General features: G+C 41.4%; 2 protein-coding genes across 10 annotated transcripts in view; one reads left to right on the top strand and one right to left on the bottom strand.

Annotated features, from left to right (window-relative positions):
- The window catches only part of atm (ATM serine/threonine kinase), a 164430-nt gene extending 163786 nt beyond the window's left edge, over positions 1-644 (bottom strand). For all 6 annotated transcript variants that reach the window (XR_007262335.1, XM_048598373.1, XM_020533011.2 and 3 more), the window contains exon 1: positions 515-644. The gene's annotated coding sequence lies outside the window, so the exon portion shown is untranslated. The remainder of the gene's footprint in view (positions 1-514) is intronic.
- Positions 645-727: 83 nt separating this feature from the next.
- Positions 728-22515, top strand: part of npat (nuclear protein, ataxia-telangiectasia locus) — a 51685-nt gene continuing 29897 nt past the window's right edge. For 2 of the 4 annotated variants that reach the window (XM_020533012.2, XM_020533013.2), the window contains exons 1-8: positions 728-932; positions 3828-3946; positions 11252-11312; positions 15091-15163; positions 15828-15871; positions 16151-16405; positions 18463-18544; positions 20025-20136. In XM_020533012.2, the coding sequence (XP_020388601.2) occupies positions 896-932; positions 3828-3946; positions 11252-11312; positions 15091-15163; positions 15828-15871; positions 16151-16405; positions 18463-18544; positions 20025-20136 (783 nt within the window). In that variant the 5' untranslated portion in view covers positions 728-895. Of the gene's footprint in view, positions 933-1761; positions 1877-3827; positions 3947-11251; positions 11313-13425; positions 13481-15090; positions 15164-15827; positions 15872-16150; positions 16406-18462; positions 18545-20024; positions 20137-22515 lie in introns of those variants that run through there. The other 2 variants (XM_048598378.1, XM_048598379.1) reach the window with 2 other exon arrangements.

Raw genomic sequence — 22515 nt, forward strand, 5'->3', positions numbered from 1 at the left:
AACGTTAACTCTGTTTTTTTCCTTCAAAGATGCTGCCAGACCTGCTGGGCTTTTCCAGCAACTTTGTTTTTGTTCAGGCTTGTGAATGACTGGTCGTTTGGGGAGGGCACCGAATACCTCGGGTGTTTTCGTCAGGAATGTGCAGAAGTGAAGTCGAGGTGTCAGATGATGATCACAAACCTCCATCTGCCTCACTTTGCAAAGGCCAGCTCCCCAACCCGGCTGCCCAGTGTGGTGGAGCCTGCAGATGGGGCCTATCAGTCATACAGAACCCATGCAATGGCCCAGACAGGCTGGCGGACAATGTTTCCGTATAACCAACGTCCATGCTGACCTTCCGCTTGGCGGGAAGCCCTCATCACAGCCCAGCGAATCAAACTGCATGAGTCGGCGATAATCGATAAGAGGATACCCCAGGACTGGTTTATTTATAAAATCATCTCCAAGCCGCCAAACACCGTGCCATGTCCACAGCACGGCCACGGTCAGGCAATATCCTTATAACAGAACTCACAGCAATAAAAATCCGCACACCACTCTGGGTCTGAATCAAACTTCATTTAAACTCGAGCCCAGGCCATGAGTTCGTTGCAGAGAAGTCGCCGCTGAAATTGACCTCTACCCCGCCTCCTCCATAATCCACACGGATGCGCGGAAGCTATGCGGCTGTTGGGACTTGTAGTCCATTCGTTTCATTAAACTACAATTCCCACATTGCAATCTACCTGTCGCCTCACTTCCGCCGGACACTGGTGCGGAATGAGCGCTGCGTTGTTTTTACGCGCCATTTTCAGCTGGAGGACCGGCGTCTAATGTGGTTGAGCAGCGAACGGCGAGGGAAGATCGGCCGCTCCTCCCGGCTCCCTCCTCATTCCCTGGGGCTGATTTGGTGAACATGCTGCTGCCGTCAGACGTAGCGCGGCTTGTCTTGGGTAGGTGGGATGGACACTCGGTCCAGTGGGCCATCTGTGTCCCCGGGGCGGTGCTGGGCCGCTGTTTGGGAAGGCGTTAGAACCGGCGGCGGGCAGTACTGTATTTGGCAGCTTCAAGTGGGTGGGATATCTCCCGCTCCATCTAAAGATACCTATTGACGGAGGCCGTTTAATTAGCAACCTTTAGTGGTAACTTACTCAAAGTTTCTGTTGTAAAATTGAATCGCAGCCAATGCTACACTTGGGCTGCCACCGTGGGTTAATTATATTATCGAGTGTCTGGTTCTCCGACTGGATATTTATTCACTTTTTCCTTTTGCCTCAACTCAGTGTCATCTGTGCTTGACAGGTTCAGCTATCTCTGACATTGTGTTGACATTGCTTCACATGACTTTAGAATGTGAATGTGGTTGTCCTTAATCTGCCTCAGCAGACATTTTACATCAATTGCAAAGAATAGATGGCAACATTGTGACTGCTATTTATTCTTAATGTGGATATTGTGTGTGAATAACACCCTAAGGCTTGGGTTAAATTGTTTTGTTTTTGTATGCTAATTTTCTACCTAGTAGAATGATAGAATACTTGAAATGAATCCTGTACAAAGAATTTCAAACCATCATCCTTCCCATTCCATTAATGAACCACACTGGCTGCTTACAAGTTAGTTTTATCCTAGGATGCTGTGGAGCTGCTAGAATCAGTTATCAAATTATTGATTCTACAATTTGGCTGTGTTCACTTTATGCCTGTTTTTCTTTGCAGCTTTTGTTCTGAAGCTGTCTTCTTTCATGAAAAAATTCAGCTTCCTTTCAATGTGAAATATTGAAACCCAAAATGGTGATTATTAATTGGTCTTGAAAATTAATTGGCAATCAGTCCATTAGGCAGATGTCAGACACTCTTCATGATTGATGTGGTGAGCAGCGCAGTTGCTTAAACATGTAAGGTTAGTCCCTCATCTCCTGATCATAGTCTGAAAGTATAACTAATGTAAATAGCTGTATGTTTATAGTTGACTCATTACAAAGGAAAAATGCACACTTGTTATTGTCCTTTTAAATACAGTTTACAAAAGAAACAATTCACATTAATTTCTTTCGTAACCTCAGGATTTTGAGGATTTTTATTGTGAAGTGCTTGGAATGTAGTTACTACTATAACCCAAGATATATATCAAACAATATGCGTGCTCAAGTCCTGGAAATGATGAGATACTGAGCAGAAATCTGTTTTTAATGATATTAGCTGAAATATAAATATTAGTATCTCTTACATTCAAGAGGGTAGGTGGGACTTCAGTTTAACGTCTCATTGGAAATTTGGCAACTTGAAAAGGATAGCACTCCTACAGCTCTAGAAAGAAGTACCAGCCTAGATTGTATACTCATGTCTCTGGAATAGGACTTGAACCAGAATCTTCTGACTTGTAGATGTAGGATTGTTCTACCACTGAGCTAATGCTTTTATAGTTGCTGATCTAGACTCATGCACCAAGATAAACATATTAAATTTCTGTGTATATTATCAAAACTAAATATAAGCTTCAATTAGTTTATTGAAGAACGAATAAAATGGGGCAGAATTGTGTAGCCTATTCACAACCATTTATGTTTTTAATGTTCAAAACTAGAGCACAGCAGAAATTGATGTATATTTTATATTTTAATATACAGTAGATTATCCATTCTTGGAATAACTGAAGCAAGTTGCCCTCTACCAGTGTGGTATGAGTTAAGTAGAACAATAAGTATCATTACATAGCTAGATGTTTTTCCCAGGTCACATAGATGGAATACAAAAATGTTGTGCTTATTTAAATCCTTATAGGAAATAAGGTGGAGTAGCCTTTTATTTGAGTGATATGATGTAGATAATTTACATAAAAAGGGCTTACGAAATGATCTTTAAATGAGTGATAATGGCACATTGTACAGTGAATTAATGAGCCCTGTAAAATGATGATTTCTGTCTTTATGCAAAGCAGTGTAGCTCACAATCAAGATTCGTTTAACATAGAATTTTAATCCTCAACGTCCAGGGGTGAGTTTCTCAAATCTCTAGCATCACGCAAATATGTTGCGCAACTATCAGTTATTAAGTCTTGCCTAGGCTTGGGATATGGCGAGCAAGGCAGAGATGGGATAGTTGTTGGAGGAGTTGTGGAGTCATGATGGAATTGCAGCAGTTAGTAACAGCTTGGTGTCAAGCAGCCAGACGTTTCCTCCTTCAGAAAGCCTAGCATCGTTGCAAAGCATTATTTACTTTAATGAAAGTATTTGTCCCCATATCTCAAATTTCGCATCCCATGTAACTCCTCAGTTGCATACATAACGTGATACATGATGACACAATCATACCAACCGCTGTACTCCTTCTGAATGTTGTCCACCTGATTTACCAAACAAGTGTTCCAATGTGTAATACATAAGGAATGACTTTTTTTTTCCTTGTTTGAAAAACAGATATTTGTCTACTAATGCTTGCCCTACTAAACAAGTGCATTTGCTGAAGCTTATCACAATTCGCAAAAGGGGAATTTCCCTACAAAGAAAAATCATGGCTGAAAAACCTGTGATTTGGTTAAGATTCTGAACTTTGTTTGCATCTGTTTATGGTAAAAGCCTATGCTTAATTCTTTGATAACAAGGTGTAGAGCTGGATGAACACAGCAGGCCAAGCGGCCTCAGAGCTTTCCTGCTCCTCTGATGCTCCTTGGCCTGCTGTGTTCATCCAGCTCTACACCTTGTTATCTCAGATTCTTCAGCATGTGCAGTTCCTCCTATCTCTGCTTAATTCTTTAACTGTTAGAATGTTTGCAGCAGCTTATATTTTAAAATGTCACTTCCTGCACTGGTCAGTGACAAGCTGAACTTTATTCTGCTTTTCTTATAGGATACCTGCAACAAGAAAAGCTTTCTAATACTTGCAGAACCTTTATATTGGAAAGTGGAGATCTAAAGGAGTATGCCGAACACAGTACCGAGGATGGGGTGGTGCCTGCTTGTTTGCTGGTACGGATTGCATGCATAATTTCTCTGCATTATAAGTATTGGTGGGATTCAAAGGCCCATTAAGGACCTCCAAGCAGAGCTCCCACGTGATAAATCAGAAGAATAAGTTTTACAATACCACCAAAAAAAAAGGTTGAAGCAGGCCTCGACATAATCCTTGGAGATGAATAAAGCTTCAGTTTTTATTGCTTGGGCCTATGTGTTCAAGCAGGATGTGTCTATGATAATTGTGTAAAGCTAACCTGTGCCTTTTATCTCAGTGGAAAAATTCTTGTGATGTGTGCAGACAGCCTAAGTTGAAAACTGCAGCTTTTCAAGGGTGCATTTTTCTTCATTATGTCGCAAATTTTTCATTTGAAAGTTCATTCCATGTGTTCACAATGAAGAATTACTACTCTTATGAGTCATTAATGTTTCCCAGTTTGAACCTGTGTCCTCTTTATTTTCGAATTAATATTCTAAACTTTTCCCTTTCTTACGATCTCCTGCTTCTAAAGATCCACTTTCACACATGCTTTTTTCAAGTTTAAAAACCCAAGGTTCGCTATGTTTCATCTTTCAAGATCTCATTCTGTACTCCATCTCATGCTGTTTCAGTTTCTTCCTTGATTATCAGTGATCAGGGCTGGATATAGAACTTGAGACGCTATAAAGCAGAGTACAATTTGGCCATTCCTCCTCCTGATCTATGTTCTCCTTTTTTGCCAAAAATGAGTGATTGTCTGTCTGCTTTGTTGATTGTTGTTCTTTGGGTGATCGATTAAGACAACTAGGTCATTTTCAGTTTTTATTGGTGATTTCACCACCGTTCATGGAGTATGTGTTGCACTTGTCCTTCATTGAGCTGTACTTGACTATAAAAGGATTGAAATATCATACTGGCATGTTATTGCCCTACTTATTTTATTTGAGTTTTTTTTTTGATTCTGTCATCCTTCTCAGTTGCGTATCACCAGTAAAGCTTTAGCTAGTTTCTAAATCAAAGTCTCAAACCTATGTAATCAAATCTACATTGAGGTAATGAGATTGATAGCTCTAGTTTAATACAATTAATTTGTTAGTTAGATTTATGATTTCTTGGTTGGATTTCTGTGAAGCTTGACTTAGCTATTGAACTTAAATGTTAAGCTGTACCAACTATTCTGTAAATATGTATGCAAATTATCTGCACAACTAAGTCATATTTTGAGGAAAAACATTGCTGCAGGCTGTACTGTCTGCAATGCAGAAAATCAAGGTTCCTAAGACAGTTTCCAAATCTACAACCACTTCCGTCTAAAAGGACAAGGGCACTTGCTATGTGGAATGTCATCACCCGAGAGATCTCCTTCAAGTCTACTTACCATCCTGAATCTGAAATATGTCACTGTTCCTTTCCTGCATATAAATCCTAAAACTTCCGAACAGTAATGTGGATCTACCTGCACTAAATGAACAGAGGCAGCTCACCAAATGCAATAGGAAGGATATCTGAGAGCAATAAATGCTGGCCCAACCAGATAAACCCATATCTCATAAATGGATTTTGAAAAATACACAATAGGAGCCTGTTGAAATTGTTTAAAATGCTGTCAAACCGAAGGCATTTAGAAACCAAGCTCGTGTCATTCATTATGAAAATTGGTCATTTATCATTCCACAAAAAGTAGTAACTGACTTTTGATACAATTTTTACACTAATATTTTCTAATGCAAAATCCAGATATTTACAGGAGGCATAATTTGAGTCATAGAGCTGTACAGTGTGGAAGCAGACCCTAAGGTCCAACTCGTCCATGCCATCCAGATCTCCTAAATTAATTTAATCGCATTTGCCAGCATTTGGCCCATATCCCTCCAAACCCTTCCTATTCATATACCCATTCAGATGCCTTTCAAATATAATTGTACCAGCCTTGCCCACTTACTCTGGCAGCTCATTCCATACATGCACCACCCTCTGCATGAAAATGTTGCTCCTTAGGTCCCTTTTAAATCTTTCACCTGTCAGTATATGCGTATGTCCTCTACTTTTGGTCTCCGCTACCCTGTGGAAGACACCTTGGCTATTCATCCTGTCTGTGGCCCTCATGATTTTATAAACTTCTTTAAGGTCACCCCTCAGTCTCCAACTCTCTAGGGAAAATAGCCCCAGCCTATTCAGCCCCTCCCTAGAGCTCAAACACTCCAACCCAGGCAACATTCATGTAAATCTTTTCTGAACCCTTTCAAGAGAAAAGGGTGAGATTCTCAGGAGGGAGTATAGGAAGTTAGGCAAGAATTTAAAAAGTAGGTCCTCAAGGGTGGTAATATCTGGATTACTCCCGGTGCCACGAGCGAGTGAGGGTAGGAATAGGAGGATACAGCAGATGAATGCGTGGCTGAGAAGCTGCTGCAGGGGAAAAGAATTCATGTTTTTTTGGATCATTTGAATCTCTTCTAGGGTAGAAGTCACCTGTATAAGAAGGACGGATTGCACCTGAATTGGAAGGGGACTAATATACTAGTGGGGAGACTGGGGGCGGGGGACAGAACCGAGGAAGATAGTAAGGAAAGAGATCAGTCTGAGACTGATGCAGCTGGGATAAGAAGTAAGTCAAACAGTCAAGTCAAAGAATGAGGTAGGACTGATAAATTAATCTCCCTTTATTTCAATGTACAAGGCTTGGGGCATGGTTGGGGACATGGGACTGAGATGTCATAGCAAATACAGAGACGTGGCTCAGGGATGGACACAACTGGCAGCTTAACATTCCAGTATATAGATGCTATAGGAATGATAGAAAGGGGGTCAAGAGAGGAGGGGAAGTGGTATTTTTGATTAGGGGTAACATTACGGCTGTACTTTAAGAGGATGTTCCTGGGAATTCGTCCAGGGAAGTTATTTGGGTGGACCTGAGAAATAAAAAAGGGATGATCACCTTATTGGGATTTTACTATGGATCCTCCAATAGTAGTGGAAATTGAGAAACAAATTTATAAGGAGACCTCTATTATAATAGAGAATAATAGCATGGTTATGAAAGGGGATTCTAACTTTCCAAACATAGACTGGAACTGCAACAGTGTTAAGAACTTGGATAGAGAAGAATTTGTGTGTACAAGAAAGTATTCTGATTTGGTATGTGGATGTACCTACAAGAGAAGGTGCAAAACTTGACATACTCTTTGGAAATAAAGCAGGGCATATGACTTGAGTGGGGGAGCACTTTGGTTCAAATGACCATAATTCAATTAGTTTTAAAAAACTGATTGAAAAGGATAGACCAGATCTAAAAGTTAGTTCTAAATTGGATGAAGGCCAATTTTGATGGTATTAGGCAAGAACTTTCAAAGGTTGATTGGGGGAGGTGAATGTTTGTAGGTAAAGTGATGGCTGGAAAATGGGAATCCTTCAAAAATGAGATAGAGTTCAGAGACAGTATGTTCCTTTTTAGGGTGAAGGGCAAGGCTGGTAGGTGTAGGGAATGCTGGATGACTAGACAAATTGAGGTTTTGGTGAAGAATGAGAAGGAAGCATATGTCAGGTATAGACAGCAGAAATTGAGTGAATCCCTAGAAGAGTATAAAAACAGGAGCACTATTCTAAAGAGGGCAGATCTAGAGGCGAAAAGAGACATGAAATAGCTTTGGCATGTAGGATTAAGGATAATCCAAAGGGATTCTATAAATACGTGGGTTTCCTCCGGGTGCTCCAGTTTCCTCCCACAGTCCAAAGATGTGCAGACTAGGTGTATTGGCCATGCTAAATTACCCGTAGCGTTCAGGAATGTGTAGGTTAGGTGGATTATAGGGGAGTGGGTCTGGGTGGGATGCTGTGAGGGTCAGTATGGACTTGTTGGGCCGAGGGGCCTGTTTCCACACTGTAGGGATTCTATGATCGATCATTAAGGACAAAAGGTAACTAGGGAGAAAATAGAGCCCCTTAAAGATCAGCAAGGCCACGTATGCATGGACCCGCTGGAGATGTGGGAGATACTGAATGAGTATTTTGCATCAGTGTTTACTGGGGAGAAGGTTATGGAAGATAGAGAACATGGGGAAATAAATAGTCACATCTTGAAAAGTGTCCACACTACGGAGGAGGAGATACTGAATGTCTTAAAATTAATAAAGGCAGATAAAAACCCAGGACATGATCAGGTGTACCCTAATACTCAATGGGAAGCTAGGAAAGTGATTGCTGGGCCCCTTGCTGAGTTGTTTGTGTAATCTATAGCTACAGGTGAGATGTCAGAAGATTGAAGGGTGGCTAACGTGGTGCCACTATTTCAGAAAGATGGTAAGGAAAAACCAGGGAACTGTAGGCCAGCGAACCTGACCGGTGGTGGGGTGAGTTGTTGGAGGGCATCCTGAAGGATAGGATTTACATGTATTTGGAAAGGCATGGACTGATTAGGGACATTAACATGACTTTGTGTAAGGGACATCATGTCTCACTAACCTGATTGAGTTTTTTGAAGAAGTAATGAAGATCAGAATTGCACACAGAATTCCAGAAGTAGTCTAACCAATGTCCTCTACAGGCACAACATGACCTGCCAACTCCTGTACTCAATGCACTGACTAATAAAGGCAAGTATACCAAAAGCATTCTTTATTATCCCTTCTACCTGCGACTCTACTTCCAAGGAGCTATGAACCTGCACACCAAGGCCTTTGTTCAGTAAGTCAAACAGTCAGGGCAGAGAATGAGGTAGGACTGGTAAATTAATCTCCATTTATTTCAATGTAAAAGGCTTGGGGCCGTAATTTTACCCTAATCAAAAATGCCACTTCCCCTCCTCTCTTGACCCCCTTTCTATCATTCCTACAGCATCTATATACTGGAATGTTAAGCTGCCAGTTGTGTCCATCCCTGAGCCACGTCTCTGTAATTGCTATGATATCCCAGTCCCATGTCCCCATAGGCCCTTTACCTACAAACATTCACCTCCCCCAATCAACCTTTGAAAGTTCTTGCCTAATACCATCAAAATTGGCCTTCATCCAATTTAGAACTAACTTTTAGATCTGATCTATCCTTTTCAATCAGTTTTTTAAAACTAATCGAATTATGGTCATTTGACCCAAAGTGCTCCCCCACTCAAGTCACCTGCCCTGCTTTATTTCCAAAGGGTATGTCAAGTTTTGCACCATCTCTCGTAGGTACATCCACATACCAAATCAGAATACTTTCTTGTACACACTTAAATTCTTCTCCATCCATGTTCAGTGGCACCCCCCAGGACCTTACCATTAAGTGTATAAGTCATCCCCTGGTTTGCCTTTCCAAAATGCAGCACCTCATTTATCTAAATTAAACTCCCATCTGCCATTCCTCAGCCCATTGGCCCATCTGATCAAGATCTGTTGTACGCTGAGGTAACCTTCTTGGCTGTCCACTACACCAATTTTGGTGTCAACTGCAAACTTACTAACAATACTTCCTATATTCACATGTAATCATTTATATGAATGACCAAGAACAGCTGACTCAGCACTGATCCTTGTTGCACAGCGCTGGTCACAGGCGCCGAGTCTGAAAAGCAACCCTCCACCACCACACCTTCTCTGTCCTACTTTGAGCCAGTTCTGTATCCAAGTAGCTCATTCTCCAAGTATTCCATGTGACCTAACCTTGCTAACCAGTCTACTGTGCGGAACCTTGTCGAACGCCTGAATGAAATTCATGTAGATCACGTCCACCAATCTGCCTTCATCAATCCTCTTTGTTACCAATTCAGAAAAACTCAAGTTAGTGAGACAATATATCCTATGCAGAAAGCCATGTTGACGATCCTTAATCAGTCCTTGCTGTTCGAAATACATGTAAATCCTGTCTCAGGATGCCACCAACACGCTCACCACCGATGACCGGTTCACTGGTCTATAGTTCCCTGGCTTTTCCTTACCTTTTTTTTTAAAATAGTGGCACCACATTAGCCAACCTCCAGTCTTTGAGCACCTCACCTGTAACTATTAATGATACAAATGTCTTAACAAGGGCCCCAGCAATCACTTCTCTAGCTTCCCACAAAGTTCGAGGGGACACCTGATCAGGTCCCAGGTATTTACCACCTTTATGCATTTTAAGACATCCAGCACCCCCACCTCTATGCAAAATCAAAATGTCATTTATATTAAGTGACTTAGTAATGAAAATTTTATCAAATGAAATACTGAATCATAGAATCGTAAAGCAGGGAGGCCAAGTAAATAGTGTCTATTTGAAGGAGTTATCCAATTATTCCCTCTCCCTGCTCTTTCTCCAGTACCCTTTCTGGCAGTACGGACAATGATAAATATTTGCATTTTAAAAAATTATCTTCGTCTCACTTTTTTTGCCAACTGTTTTTAAATCGACTTCATACAAGTCTTAATTTTGGAATGTATTAATTGGTCGCAAAACAGAGCCCCAATGAAAAATGGTTCCTTGCCCACCCCTCTTCTCTCTCTTCTTGCTTTCCTGCTGTGTTCAAATGCAGCTTAACATAATATTGAAGAGCAGTAACTTCTGACCATGTTCCATTGGCCAGACAGTTGTTGTTCCAGCATAGATGGGACTTGCACATCAGGATCTTGGGATTCCCCATTGCTGCAGACTCAGTAGGAAGTGCCCAGGAAATTGAAGATTCCTCTGAGCTTAGAGCCATCTGAAAGTATCCATTTAACTTGGAAAATTCAGAGTTCTGATGACCTCATACTTGCCTCTCAGACACTCAACTACACCTATCCCTGACCTGATGCTGCCTCTTTCCCTCAAGATCCAAACCCCTCCCGAAATCTGCCTGCTGATGGACTTTTCTGAAGGAGGCTTGTTAGTGGAATCTCCTGTCAGAAATGCCACCTGTCTTCTTTAGTAATGAAGAGGGGGCGGAGTGACAATCTGTGTGAAACTGCCATTCCTCGGAAAATGCAGCACCATCATTCGACTTGGCACCTTACAGCCTTTTGGATTCAGTGTTCAGAAAGTTTCGCTCAATTACTAGCCACATTTTTTTCCGACTGCAATAGTCTGTTTTCTCTTTGTTTCATTATGATTTGCAACATCATCCTCTCTCATTAGTCAATCTATCCTGCCTTTGCTATCTAATTTCTCTTCTGTTCTTTGCTGCCTCCCATTTTTCTCTTTATTTGCTTAATATACAATACACTTCTAACTTATTTCACTTCTAAGGTATAGTCATTAATCTGAAACGTTAACTCTGTTTCCCTCTGCACAGATTCTACCTGACCTGTAGAATATTTATATCAGTTTCTATTTTTATACTTTGCTTACACAGTCCAACCAAAGTTCTTTGTGGTTTCATGCTGTTTATTAATACTGAAATCATTCTCTTTCAGTCACTTTTTGGAAAAAACTTGAAAACTATTCTTAACGAGTATGTGGTAATGAAAGCAAGAGGTAAGCGTGGCATGTGCTCTGTATTCTAGGATTCTATGAAAATGTTTTCTCATTTATCTAATAAAAAACACAGCCAATAAACTCACCTGCAATTTTGGGTAATCCGTGTGTATGACAACAAATTGTATCTCAAGAGATAGTAGGAACTGCCGATGTTGGAGAATCTGAGATAACAAGGTGTAGAGCTGGATGAACACAGGCCAAGCAGCAACAACAAAACAGAATCCCCCTCATCCTCACGTACCACCCCACCAACCTCTGGATCCAACGCATCATCCTCCGCCACCTGCAAACTGACCCCCCTACCAAGGACATTTTTCCCTCCCTCCTTTATCTGCTTCCGGAGGGACCGCTCTCTCTGTGACTCCCTTGTCAGCTCCACACTCCCTACCAGTCCCGGCACTTTTTCCTGCAACCACAGGAAGTGCTACACCTGCCCCTACACCTCCCCCCTCACCCCAATCCCACCTGCATCCCAGGCCCCAAGAAAGCCTCCCACATTAGCAGATGTGCAGGTGAACATCTGTTTAATGTGGTATACTGTATCCGCTGTTCCCGATGTGGCCTCCTCTACGTCAGGGAAACTAAGCGGAGGCTTGGAGACCGCTTTGTGGAACACCTGCACTTGGTTCGCGACAAACGACTGCACCTCCCAGTCGCGAACCACTTCAACTCCCCCTCCCACTCCTCGTACGACATGTCCATCCTGGGCCGCCTCCAGTGCCACAACGATGCCACCCGAAGGTTGCAGGAACAGCACCTCATATTTCGCTTGGGAACCCTGCAGCCCAGTGGTATCAATGTGGACTTCACAAGCTTCAAAATCTCCCCTCACCCCGACCGCATCCCAAAACCAGCCCAGCTCATCCCCGCCTTCCTAACCTGTCCATCTTTTCTCCCACCTATCCGCTCCTCTCACCTCAACCCCCACCCCCACCTCCTTCCTACCAGCCTCATCCCCGCCTCCTTGACCTGTCTGTCTTCCCTTGACTGACCAACCTCCATCCTAACTCCCCACCTACGTCCACCTTTACTGACTCCATCCCCGCCTCCTTGACCTGTCCGCCTCCTTTCCACCTATCTGCTCCTTTATCCAGCTTCCATCCGCCTCCCCCTCTCTCTCTCTTTATTTCAGAATCCCCTTCCCCTCCCCCATTTCTGAAGAAGGGTCCAGACCCGAAACGTCAGCTTTCCTGCTCTTCTGCTGCTGCTTGGCCTGCTGTGTTCATCCAGCTCTACACCTTATTATCCCAAATTGTATCTCAACACTTGTATGTTTTTTATTTTCAATGTCTGGAAGTTGTGGTGAAGCGTGATCAAATAGCCCTAAAAGGAAGTTGAAAGAATCCGATATCAGGATAATAATGTTCTGTGACATTGCATCACATTGACATTACTCAGTACATTCAAGTATCCCAGAGACCAATAACTTTTTTAAAAGTAGACAATTTAAAATCTGTTATTTTACAAACCAAATAAAGCTACGAGATTCTTCAGTTTAGAGCAGAAATGTTGTAATATACAAAGATCAACAAAGCAAACATGAAGTGCTGTCTATTTGATACAATTAGCATGAGTTGACTATAAACTACAAATGGCACATTAAATGGCAGAAACAACTAAGACATCTTACAATTTAAGAATTGTCTCACAGTCCACTCATTTTGCTGATTAGATTTAGCCAATTCAATCACAAAGTCCTTCAAACTCCATCTTCTTCATCAGGAATTTCATTTCCACAGTTCTCAGTTTTTCTTAGAGCAAGTTTTTAACAAGGTTGATAACACCACCAAACTCAAATGCTTCTCTGTTGGCCAGCTGAGTGGGATTGTTCTCATTTGATTTCAGTCATAGCTATCTAGTTGTACCATGAACATCTCTAGCACTGTTGCTCCTCCCATCCTTAAGGATCCATCCATGATTGTGCCCTGGTCACCTATGTTCCTGTTTAGTTTCGTGATGTCACTGTATTTTTGTATTTTTCCTTATTTTGCATTGTTTGTATTTACAGCCTGGATGAGCAACAGTTTGCCATGGTTAAACTAAATTGGCTAAATTTGCCTTCACTTATATTCAAACGGCATTCACTTCTAAACTCTTGTATGTTCCTCAGTTGGAAGTGGAAGAGGGCATAGGGAAGGAAAACTAAAGAGAAGGCCACTGACAGGGTAAGAGACAGGGCAGATGAAATGACAAAAGGTTTATTTGAAGGTGTGTAACGTATCAAATAATTTGTCTCAGTTGTATAAGGCAGCATCCTAAAAAGGAAAGAAAATCAAGGAAATAAGAGACAGTGAAAAGAAGAAAAAATTCTATTTTGGCTTTTTCAATTTTTGATGCAATTAGATTTCTGTGCAGCATGTTGGGCTATTTGTTAGCACAATGCAAGTAGATGTTCAGAAGTGAGTTTAGTTTCCTGTGTACGAGAAAAACTTGGTGAGAGGTTATTTAGAGGGCAGTTTTATTTTTTGAAAAAAGTATACTTTCTAAATATGGTTCTAATAAATCCTTGAATATTTATATGTTGTAATGAGGTTCAAAGAATTTTCAGTAGGGTTATTCAATTCTTTGACATAAGTCTGAACTGGCATGTAATGTACTCAAAGAATAGGAGAAATTAGGGCAGGCAAAAATGAAACTTGTACCTTAACTTGAGGCAAGAGTGGAAAATATCTTGCTCCAGCGCTCTCATGATAGAGCTTTGACTTCTTGGTTTTATTGTGGGCCTTGTCCTGAATTCATTGCTTACAAGTAGATTTTTCTGACCAATAATCTCAAAAGTTTTACAGAGATAGTAGGAACTGCCGATGCTGGAGAATTTGAGATAATAAAGTGTAGAGCTGGATGAACATAGCAGGCCAAGCAGCATCAGAGGAGCAGCAAAGCTGACGTTTCGGGTCTAGACCCTTCTTCAGAAATGGGGAGGGGAAGGGGATTCTGAAATAAATAGGGAGAGAGGGGGAGGTGGATAGAAGATGGATAAAGGAGAAGATCGGTGAAGAGGAGATAGACAGGTCAAAGAGGCAGGGTTGGAGCTAGTCAAGGTGAATGTAAGTGGGGAGTAAGGGAGGGGATAAGTCGGTCCTGCTTGGGGACCGCTTTGTGGAACACCTACGCTTGGTTCGCAACAAACAACTGCACCTCCCAGTTGCGAACCATTTCAACTCCCCCTCCCAGTCCTTGGACGACATGTCCATCCTGGGCCTCCTGCATTGCCACAATGATGCCACCCGAAGGCTGCAGGAACAGCATCTCATATTTCGCTTGGGAACCCTGTAGCCCAAGGGTATCAATGTGGACTTCACAAGCTTCAAAATCTCCCCTCCCCCGACCGCATCCCAAAACCAGCCCAGCTCGTCCCCGCCTCCCTGACCATTCCTCCCACCCCCAACTCCTACTCACTAGCCTCATCCCGCCCCCTTGACCTGTCTGTCCTCCCTGGACTGACCTGTCCCCTCCCTCACTCCCCACCTACATTCACCTTTACTGGCTCCAACCCTGCCTCTCTGACCTGTCTGTCTCCTGTCTACCTATTTTCTCCTTTATCCACCTTCTATCCACCTCCACACCGCCCCGCCCCCACCACCTCCCTATTTATTTCAGAATCCCCTTCCCTCCCCCATTTCTGAAGAAGGGTCTGGACCCGAAACGTCAGCTTTCCTGCTCTTCTGCTGCTTGGCCTGCTGTGTTCATCTAGCTCTACACCTTATAATCTCAGAAGTGTCCCAGTTTCTTTTGGCAAAGCTGAATTTTATCCTCCTCTTCCCTTTTTTACTAGATTCAATGCCAGAAGCACCTGCAGTTTTGCCATCCCTTTGGAGGAAATTGGAGTACACACTTTCTCAAATTAGGTAATTATCATCTCAGCTGAGATTTACGCTAGTTATTATATTTTTAAACAAAATAATGGCAGTTAGAATGCACCATCATACATGTTGTTTGTAGAAAATTCTTGCAAAGCTGAAATTGAATATTTACTCAAGTCAGGTATATAGTGTTCACATTAAGCATTCCTGTTAGTTGCACTACGGTTCAATGCAAAATAAAACTCCCTTTACTTCATTCTAATGAATGTACTTTCATCCTCAGTACAATAACTTTGTCCTGTATCAAGTCCAATTTAATATAAATTATGTGGCCATCCACCCCATTCAGGAGCTACATTGAGATCAGCCAAACAGAAATTACAAGAGACCATTTAAGAGAGCCCAAGCTTAAGAGTTAAAAAGCCTCAGCATGTCACATTCTCTCATTGAGTTATTCTAAATGTACAAGTTATTTCCTCTTGACCCCTTCCTCCCAAATATTCTTGTTTGTGGATATCTGTTTTGCTAAATCGTGCACCTGGAGGAGAGAGATTTCCTTAGTAAATGCAGCAGGTCCTTGGATGTGCCTTGAAAGCCTTCCCTGTTGAAAACATCAAATACTGTACTGAATTGACCAGAAATGTAATGATTAACATTGGGGTTTCTTTCTTATTGGTGTATCTAACTGCTGCATTTATTTTACTTCCAGGAGTCTACAACAGAGCACTGTAGCACTTGCTACAAACCAGAGAGGTATTTTTCATAAATTATTTCATACAAAACACTTTTGGTCATAGCTAATATTGGTCAAACTTTCTCTTAGTGTGGTATAATTTCTCTGCTTTCTTTCACTTCAGCTTAGTTTCTACATTCATCTTTTACTGTACAATAGAGACAGTGATAGCAGTAAATGACTTGGAATTTTAATACTAAGGACATTTTTGTCAGTATTCATTTCATAGTTTACTGATTTGTGATTGTGAAAGGGATTTTAAACCCCCTTGTAAAATAAATCAATCTTGTTTCCCATAGCTCGGACCAAAAATGCTTTAAGTGAATTAAGACGACGAGGAAATTGTTCTTCAAGGCAGGTGACCAGGGCTAACACCAGCCTCCTGTCAATTTCTCCACAAACTGAACAGAGGATTATTAAACCTCTTCCTGCAAACCCAGTTGTCATAGCACATGGCCCTGGAACCACTCCAGTTGTTCCACAACCTCGACCCGATATTTATGCAAACCAGAACCGTTCACAGGATTTTAGTCGTCCTGTGGCTAACCCAAATGGTAAGTAGGTTAATTCTGGATTTTTTTAATTCATTCTTGGTCATTGCTGACTAGCCAGCATTTATTTCCATCCCTAGTTGCCCTTGAGAAGGTGGTGGAGAGTTGCCACCTTGAAACACTGCAGTCCATGTGCTCTAGGTAGACCCACAATGCCGTGAGCATCTGGTGGTGGGTGTAGCTCCAGAGTTTTAACTCAACGTCAGTGAAAGAACAGTAATATATTTCCAAGTCAGGACGGTGAGTGGCTTGGAGAAGAGCTTGCAGGAGGTGATATTCTCAATGTATCTGCTGCCCTTGTCTTTCTAGGTGGAAGTGGTCATTGGTTTGGAAGGTTTATAAGGATTTTTGGTGAATTTTGCTGTGCATCTTGTAGTTAGTTTTAACTACTGCTTCTGAGCATCAGTGGTGGAGAGAGTGGATATATTGCTAACCAAGCAGGCTGTTTGGTCCTTTATGGTTTCAAGCTTCTTGAGTGTTGAAGCTCCACTCATCCAGGCAAGTGAAGAGTATTCCATCCGGAGTTGTGCCGTGTGGATAGTGGACAGGCTTTGGGGAGTTAGGAGGTGAGTTACCCGTTGCAGTATTCCTAGCCTCTGACCTGCTTTTGTATTTATATGGTGAGTCAGTTTGAGTTTCTGGTCAATGGTAATCCCCAGGATCTTAATAATGAGGGAAATTGGAATGTTGAAAGGTTTACTTTAATCGATGGAGCAGGTTTGATTGATAGCTCAGCTGTCTACAATGTGGCTATCAACTTGGTTGATTCCCAATCTGCTCTAGGTACAGTTATCTCAGATGCAGTGTTAGGAGGAAAGTCAGGTGGTCTTAGTGTCCTTGAACTAAGCAGAGCAAATTCAGGCACGGTCCCCACTTCTGGTGACCATTCAGTGGACTCTATCTGAAAGTAGCTGGATGTGGTTAACAGATTAAGATTTGGTTATGTTGATATCGGTTCATTTGAGTATATCTATGTTAACTGTCTTTTTGCCTTTTTGACTGCAATCGTGATGCCTGCTTGTCAGATTTTGCCTTCGCCGTAAGGCATGTATCTGAGCACTTGCAGGATGGACTCAACTTTACATTTGGTGATTTGTATTGCCTTTTTAAAAAGCTTTAATCCTGAAGTGCTAGGATTGGCATCTAAGGGCTTAATTCCCAAAGCTGCAAGCAAGATTCAGTTACGTTTAAGATATGAGCATGTGAATTAAGAGTAAGAGTAGCCAATTGACCCTTCAAGCCTGCTCCTTCATTAAGATCATGGCTGATCTGACGGTAAACTCAACTCCAGATTCCTACCTAATCCTGATAATCTTTCACTCTATTGATTTCCAGTAATCTATCTACCTCAGCTTGAAAAATATTCAAAGACTCTGTTTCCATTGCCTTTTGAGGAAGAGTTTCAAAGTCTTACAATCCTCTTTGAGAGAAATTGCTTCATCTAGTCTTAAATGGGTGATCCCTTAGTTCTAGATTCTCCCACAAGAGGAAGCATCCTTGCCACATCCACTTGTTAAGACTCCTCGAATCTTAAATGTTTCAATCAAGTTGCCTCTCTTCTAAACTCCATGTCTAACCTTTCCTGAAAAGATCACCTGTCCATTCCTGATATTGTGTCAACTTTGTCTTAACTGCTTCCAATGCATCTATGTTCATCCTTGAATAAGACCCAAACTATTCACCATATTCTAAATGTGGTGTCACGCTTCCTTTGTCTAAGTGAAGCATTGCCTCCCTACTTGTTTATCGCAAAGGTAATTGAATACAAAAGAACATTTTGTTAGCTTTCCTAATTACTTTCTGTACCAGTATGCTACACTTTTTGATTCCTGCACTTGGGCACCCAGATCTCTGCTCCAGTCTCAGTTAGTAAAACATATTGGAGGATGTCTATTTACAATCACAACTATTTTGTATTATTATTGTTGAGATGCCTCCCATGTTGCAATGTTAGATACTTTGTATAGTATGGGAAGGCAAAATGGAGATGAGCAATTTACGGAATGATTCGATGGAAGCGGATTTGTATTGGTAAAAATAGATGTTCTGTTTTTACTTAGGTGATACTCTTCACATTGTTGTTCCTGGACCTTACGACAGAAGATTACAACCTGAACATGTTTCTCCAGGGAAGCGGAAATGGTAATGAAGCAGAAAAATCTCATTGTTTTGACTCGTGAACAGGGAGCAGGAGTAGGCCATTTGGCACCTCAGAGCTATTCTATCATTCAGCAAGATCATGGTTGATCTGCTTGTAACAGAAATTCACATAGCACTTGCCCTTGATAACATCTCTCACCTTCCTGTCTCTCAAATCTATCTACCTCTGATTTAAAAATATTTAAGAACTGTGCTTCCCCACCTTTTCAGGAAAAGGTTCCAAAGACTCATGACCCTCAGAGGAGCAAATTTCACCTCGCTTGTTTTAAATGGGTGACCTTGATTTTTAAACAGCTCAGATTAAATTGTATTAGATTGGCAGTCATATTCTGGCATGGAATAAGAATTGATCAGCACCAGTCAGAATAAATTGACCTTTTTTGGAGTAGAAGATGGTGACTAGTGGGTTAGCGCAAAAATCAGTGCTTGACTGCCAGTTATTCACAATATATATCAATGATTTGGAGAGGGAATTCAATATACTATTTCCAAGTTTGCTGATGACAGAATTCCTCTTGATTTTGAGTGGCGAGGGAGCAGTAAAGAGGATGTCAGATGTGATATGGCTTGGGTTACTGTGAAGCTATCCAGTTCAGTTGGCAAAAAAATCAAATGGCAGGGCATCATTTAAATGATGGTAGATTGGGCAATGTTGATCTACAGTGGAACCTAGGTACTCAATGTGCACCAGTCATCAAAAGAAAGCATGCTTGTGTCGCAATGCATTTGGGAAGGTAAAAGATATGTAGACCTTCATGGCAAAGAGGTTTGAGAATGAGGATGTTTTTTTCTCTGTTGTTTCCCCACCCCAATGAAAAAAAGGGAGAAAAACAAGTAAAGGGAGAAATGAGGGGTGTGGAACATGTAGAAATTGTCAGGTAGGTCAGATGGTCTTCAGTATTTTCCACCATATTTCTCCATAATGTAGCCATGACCTCAATCTCATATACTTAGCTGTTTCAGATTCTTCATTTGCACCAGGCAGCCACAGTTTTATCTAGGACAATAACCATCTCCCCTTTGACTCCAATTCTTGTCATTCGTTATCAGCTAAACCATTTTACATTGTCTGTATGTTATTGAAAAGTCTTATGCTGGTGGTTTTTTCACAACTGTCACAAAACAAATGGAACAACAATAGCTGTCACAACATCATATGTCTCATTTCAAGTAGCAACTACCATACAGATTTAAAGAGACAACTGCTTTATATTTGCATGGATTGCTTGCCATAATCTATACTAAACATTGCATTTAAAAGAACAGAAGCCAATTTAGTGCCTAAAAATTACAGCTGTGTTCCAGACCCCAAATGATAAGCTGCATCTGGAATACTTGGCTTTGACACAACAATTAATGCCATTCAATCTTACTTTGAAGAAACCTGTATTTCTTTACAATTTTAATGTGGTGTACATGAGAACTGTATTAGTGACATTTTTCTGTTTTTTTTCTGTTTCAGTGATTCCCCTCGCAAAAGAGGTAGCTTGATATCAGGACAGAATTCTGTTTCTAAAAGTGTAGAGAATGAAGTGGAAGAAAGTCAAGTAGAAATTGCTGTTGAAAGTTTTCCAGTAAGTACCAGAATTACAGGGTGTCCAAAATTCAGCCAAAAGGCTTCTTTTCTTAAATTTCTGCTTATCCAAAAGTCAGATGATGCTCTCAAGTACATAAATTCAGCTGGTGAATCAGAGTGCGAATCATATTCTCTCAAATTTTTGAAAGACAGAGTCACAAACCAGGGAATTCCATCCAATATCATCATCTGCACAACGACATTGATAAGTTCTGTTTGTGTCTTATTTGAGAATGGATAGCCCTGACCTTTCAAGTAGACGTTTTATGGAAGAAAAGTCTCAGCCTCATCCCTTTCGATGGTTTGGAGCTGAGTTGTGTGGTTTTGCACAAGTTAAAACACTGCTGTTCCTTTTGCCCCTACTGCTTGAACAATTTAGAAATTTCGAAGACAACATTTGAAATGGTTAGCCTTAGATTATGGGATTCTCCTAGTTGGTAGACATACATACCAAATAGTATACTACTGTACTATATCGAATGAGAGTTTATGGTTCAGCTGCTATTATGTGCTGGTAGTTGATTTGTCGGTTGTGTAAACTGCATTGGTGGCTTTGATCCTTTTTTTGTCTTTTTTTCATTCATGGGATGAAGGCAGTTGCTGGCTAGGCAGCATTTATTGCCCATCCCTAATTACCCAGAGGGCAGTTGAGTCAACCAATTTGATGTGGGTCTGGAGTCGGGTAAGGATGGCAGTTTCCTTCCCTAAAGGGCATTAGTGAACCAGATGGGTTTTTCCAATGGATTCCTGGTCAGCATTAGGCTCCTAATTCAGTTTTTTTTATTAAATTCAGACTCAGGTCCACAGAACATTATCTGTGTCTCTGGATTAACAGTCCAGTGATGATACCACTAAGCCATCGCCTTCCCACAGCATGATGAATGTCCTTAACGTAGTATTGTTTGAGAGCTTTGGTTGTAAAGTGAGAGCACAACACATATTTTCAGCTTAAAATAATATTCGTTGTGTGTTAAGAAGGGAAAGACATTGTTTCTAATTTCATTTTAGATTTGTTCTGAGTGATGCTGGGTTGTTTGAAGATTTGTCTGTTTACATTCCTTTTAAGTTAGATATTTAAATCCTTGAGGTGAACAGTCCAGTAGCGTTTAGAGCATGAAGTCAGAAGAATACAGAAGAAAATACAATAGGCAGGTTTATTCAAGGAAAAGAGATCCCAAAAGAGAGCAGACTTGCTGTTAGTAATGATCTCCAAGGAGTTTGGGCTGAAACCTTTGTGCATGGAAAGTAGTGTCTCACTAATCTGAATTTTTTGAAGTAGTAACGAGGATTGAGGGTAGAGCAGTGGATGTGATCTATATGGACTTCAGTAAGGCTTTCGACAAGGTTCCTCATGGCAGACTGGTTAGCAAGGTTAGATCATGTGGAATACAGGGAGAAAAAGCTATTTGGATACAGAACTGGGTCGAAGGTAGAAGACAGGGCAGGTGGTGGAGGGTTGCTTTTCATACTGGAGGCCTGTGACCAGCGGTGTGCCACAAGGATCACTGCTGGGTCCACTGCTTTTTGTCATTTATGTAAATGATTTGGATGTAGGGGGTATGGTTAGTAAATTTGCAGATGATACTTAAAATTGGAGGTATAGTGAGTAGTGAAGAAGGCTACCTCAGAGTACAACAGTAACTTGATCAAAAGACCCAATGGGCTGAGGAGTAGCAGATGGAGTTTAGTTTAGATAAATGTGAGGTGCAGCATTTTGGAAAGGCAAATCAGGGCAGGACTTAAATATTTAATGGTAAAGCCCTGGGGAGTGTTGCTGAACAAAGAGACCTTGGAGTACAGGTTCATAGTTCCTAGAAAGTAGAATCACCGGTAGATAGGGTATGAAGGTGGTGTTTGGTATGCTTACCTTTATTGGTCAGTGCATTGAGTAAAGGAGTTGGGCAGTCATGTTGCGGCTGTACAGCACATTGGTTAGGCCACTTTTGGAGTACTGCGTGCAAATCTGGTCTCCATCCTAAAGGAATGATGTTGTGAAATTTGAAAGGGTTCAGAAAAGATTTACGAGGAGTTGCAGGGTTGGAGGTTAATATGCTGGGGCTGTTTTCCTTATAGTGTCGGAGGCTGAAGGATCACCGTATAGAGGTTTATAAAAGCATGAGTGGCGTGGATCGGGTAAATAGCCAAGGTCTTTTCCGTGGGGTGGGGGAAGTACAAAACTAGAGAGTATAGGTTTAAGATGAGGGGAAAGATATAAAAGGGGTCCAAGGGACAACGTTTTCTCACAGGGTGGTTTGTGTATGGAATGAGCTGCCAGAGGAAGTGGTGGAGGTTGGTATTATTACAACATTTAAAAGGCAGCTGGATGGGTATATGAATAGGAAGGGTTTAGAGGGATATGGGCCAAACGCTGGCAAAT

The sequence above is a fragment of the Rhincodon typus genome, chromosome 6 (genome assembly GCF_021869965.1).
Source record: "Rhincodon typus isolate 14 chromosome 6, sRhiTyp1.1, whole genome shotgun sequence".
NCBI lineage: Eukaryota > Metazoa > Chordata > Chondrichthyes > Orectolobiformes > Rhincodontidae > Rhincodon > Rhincodon typus.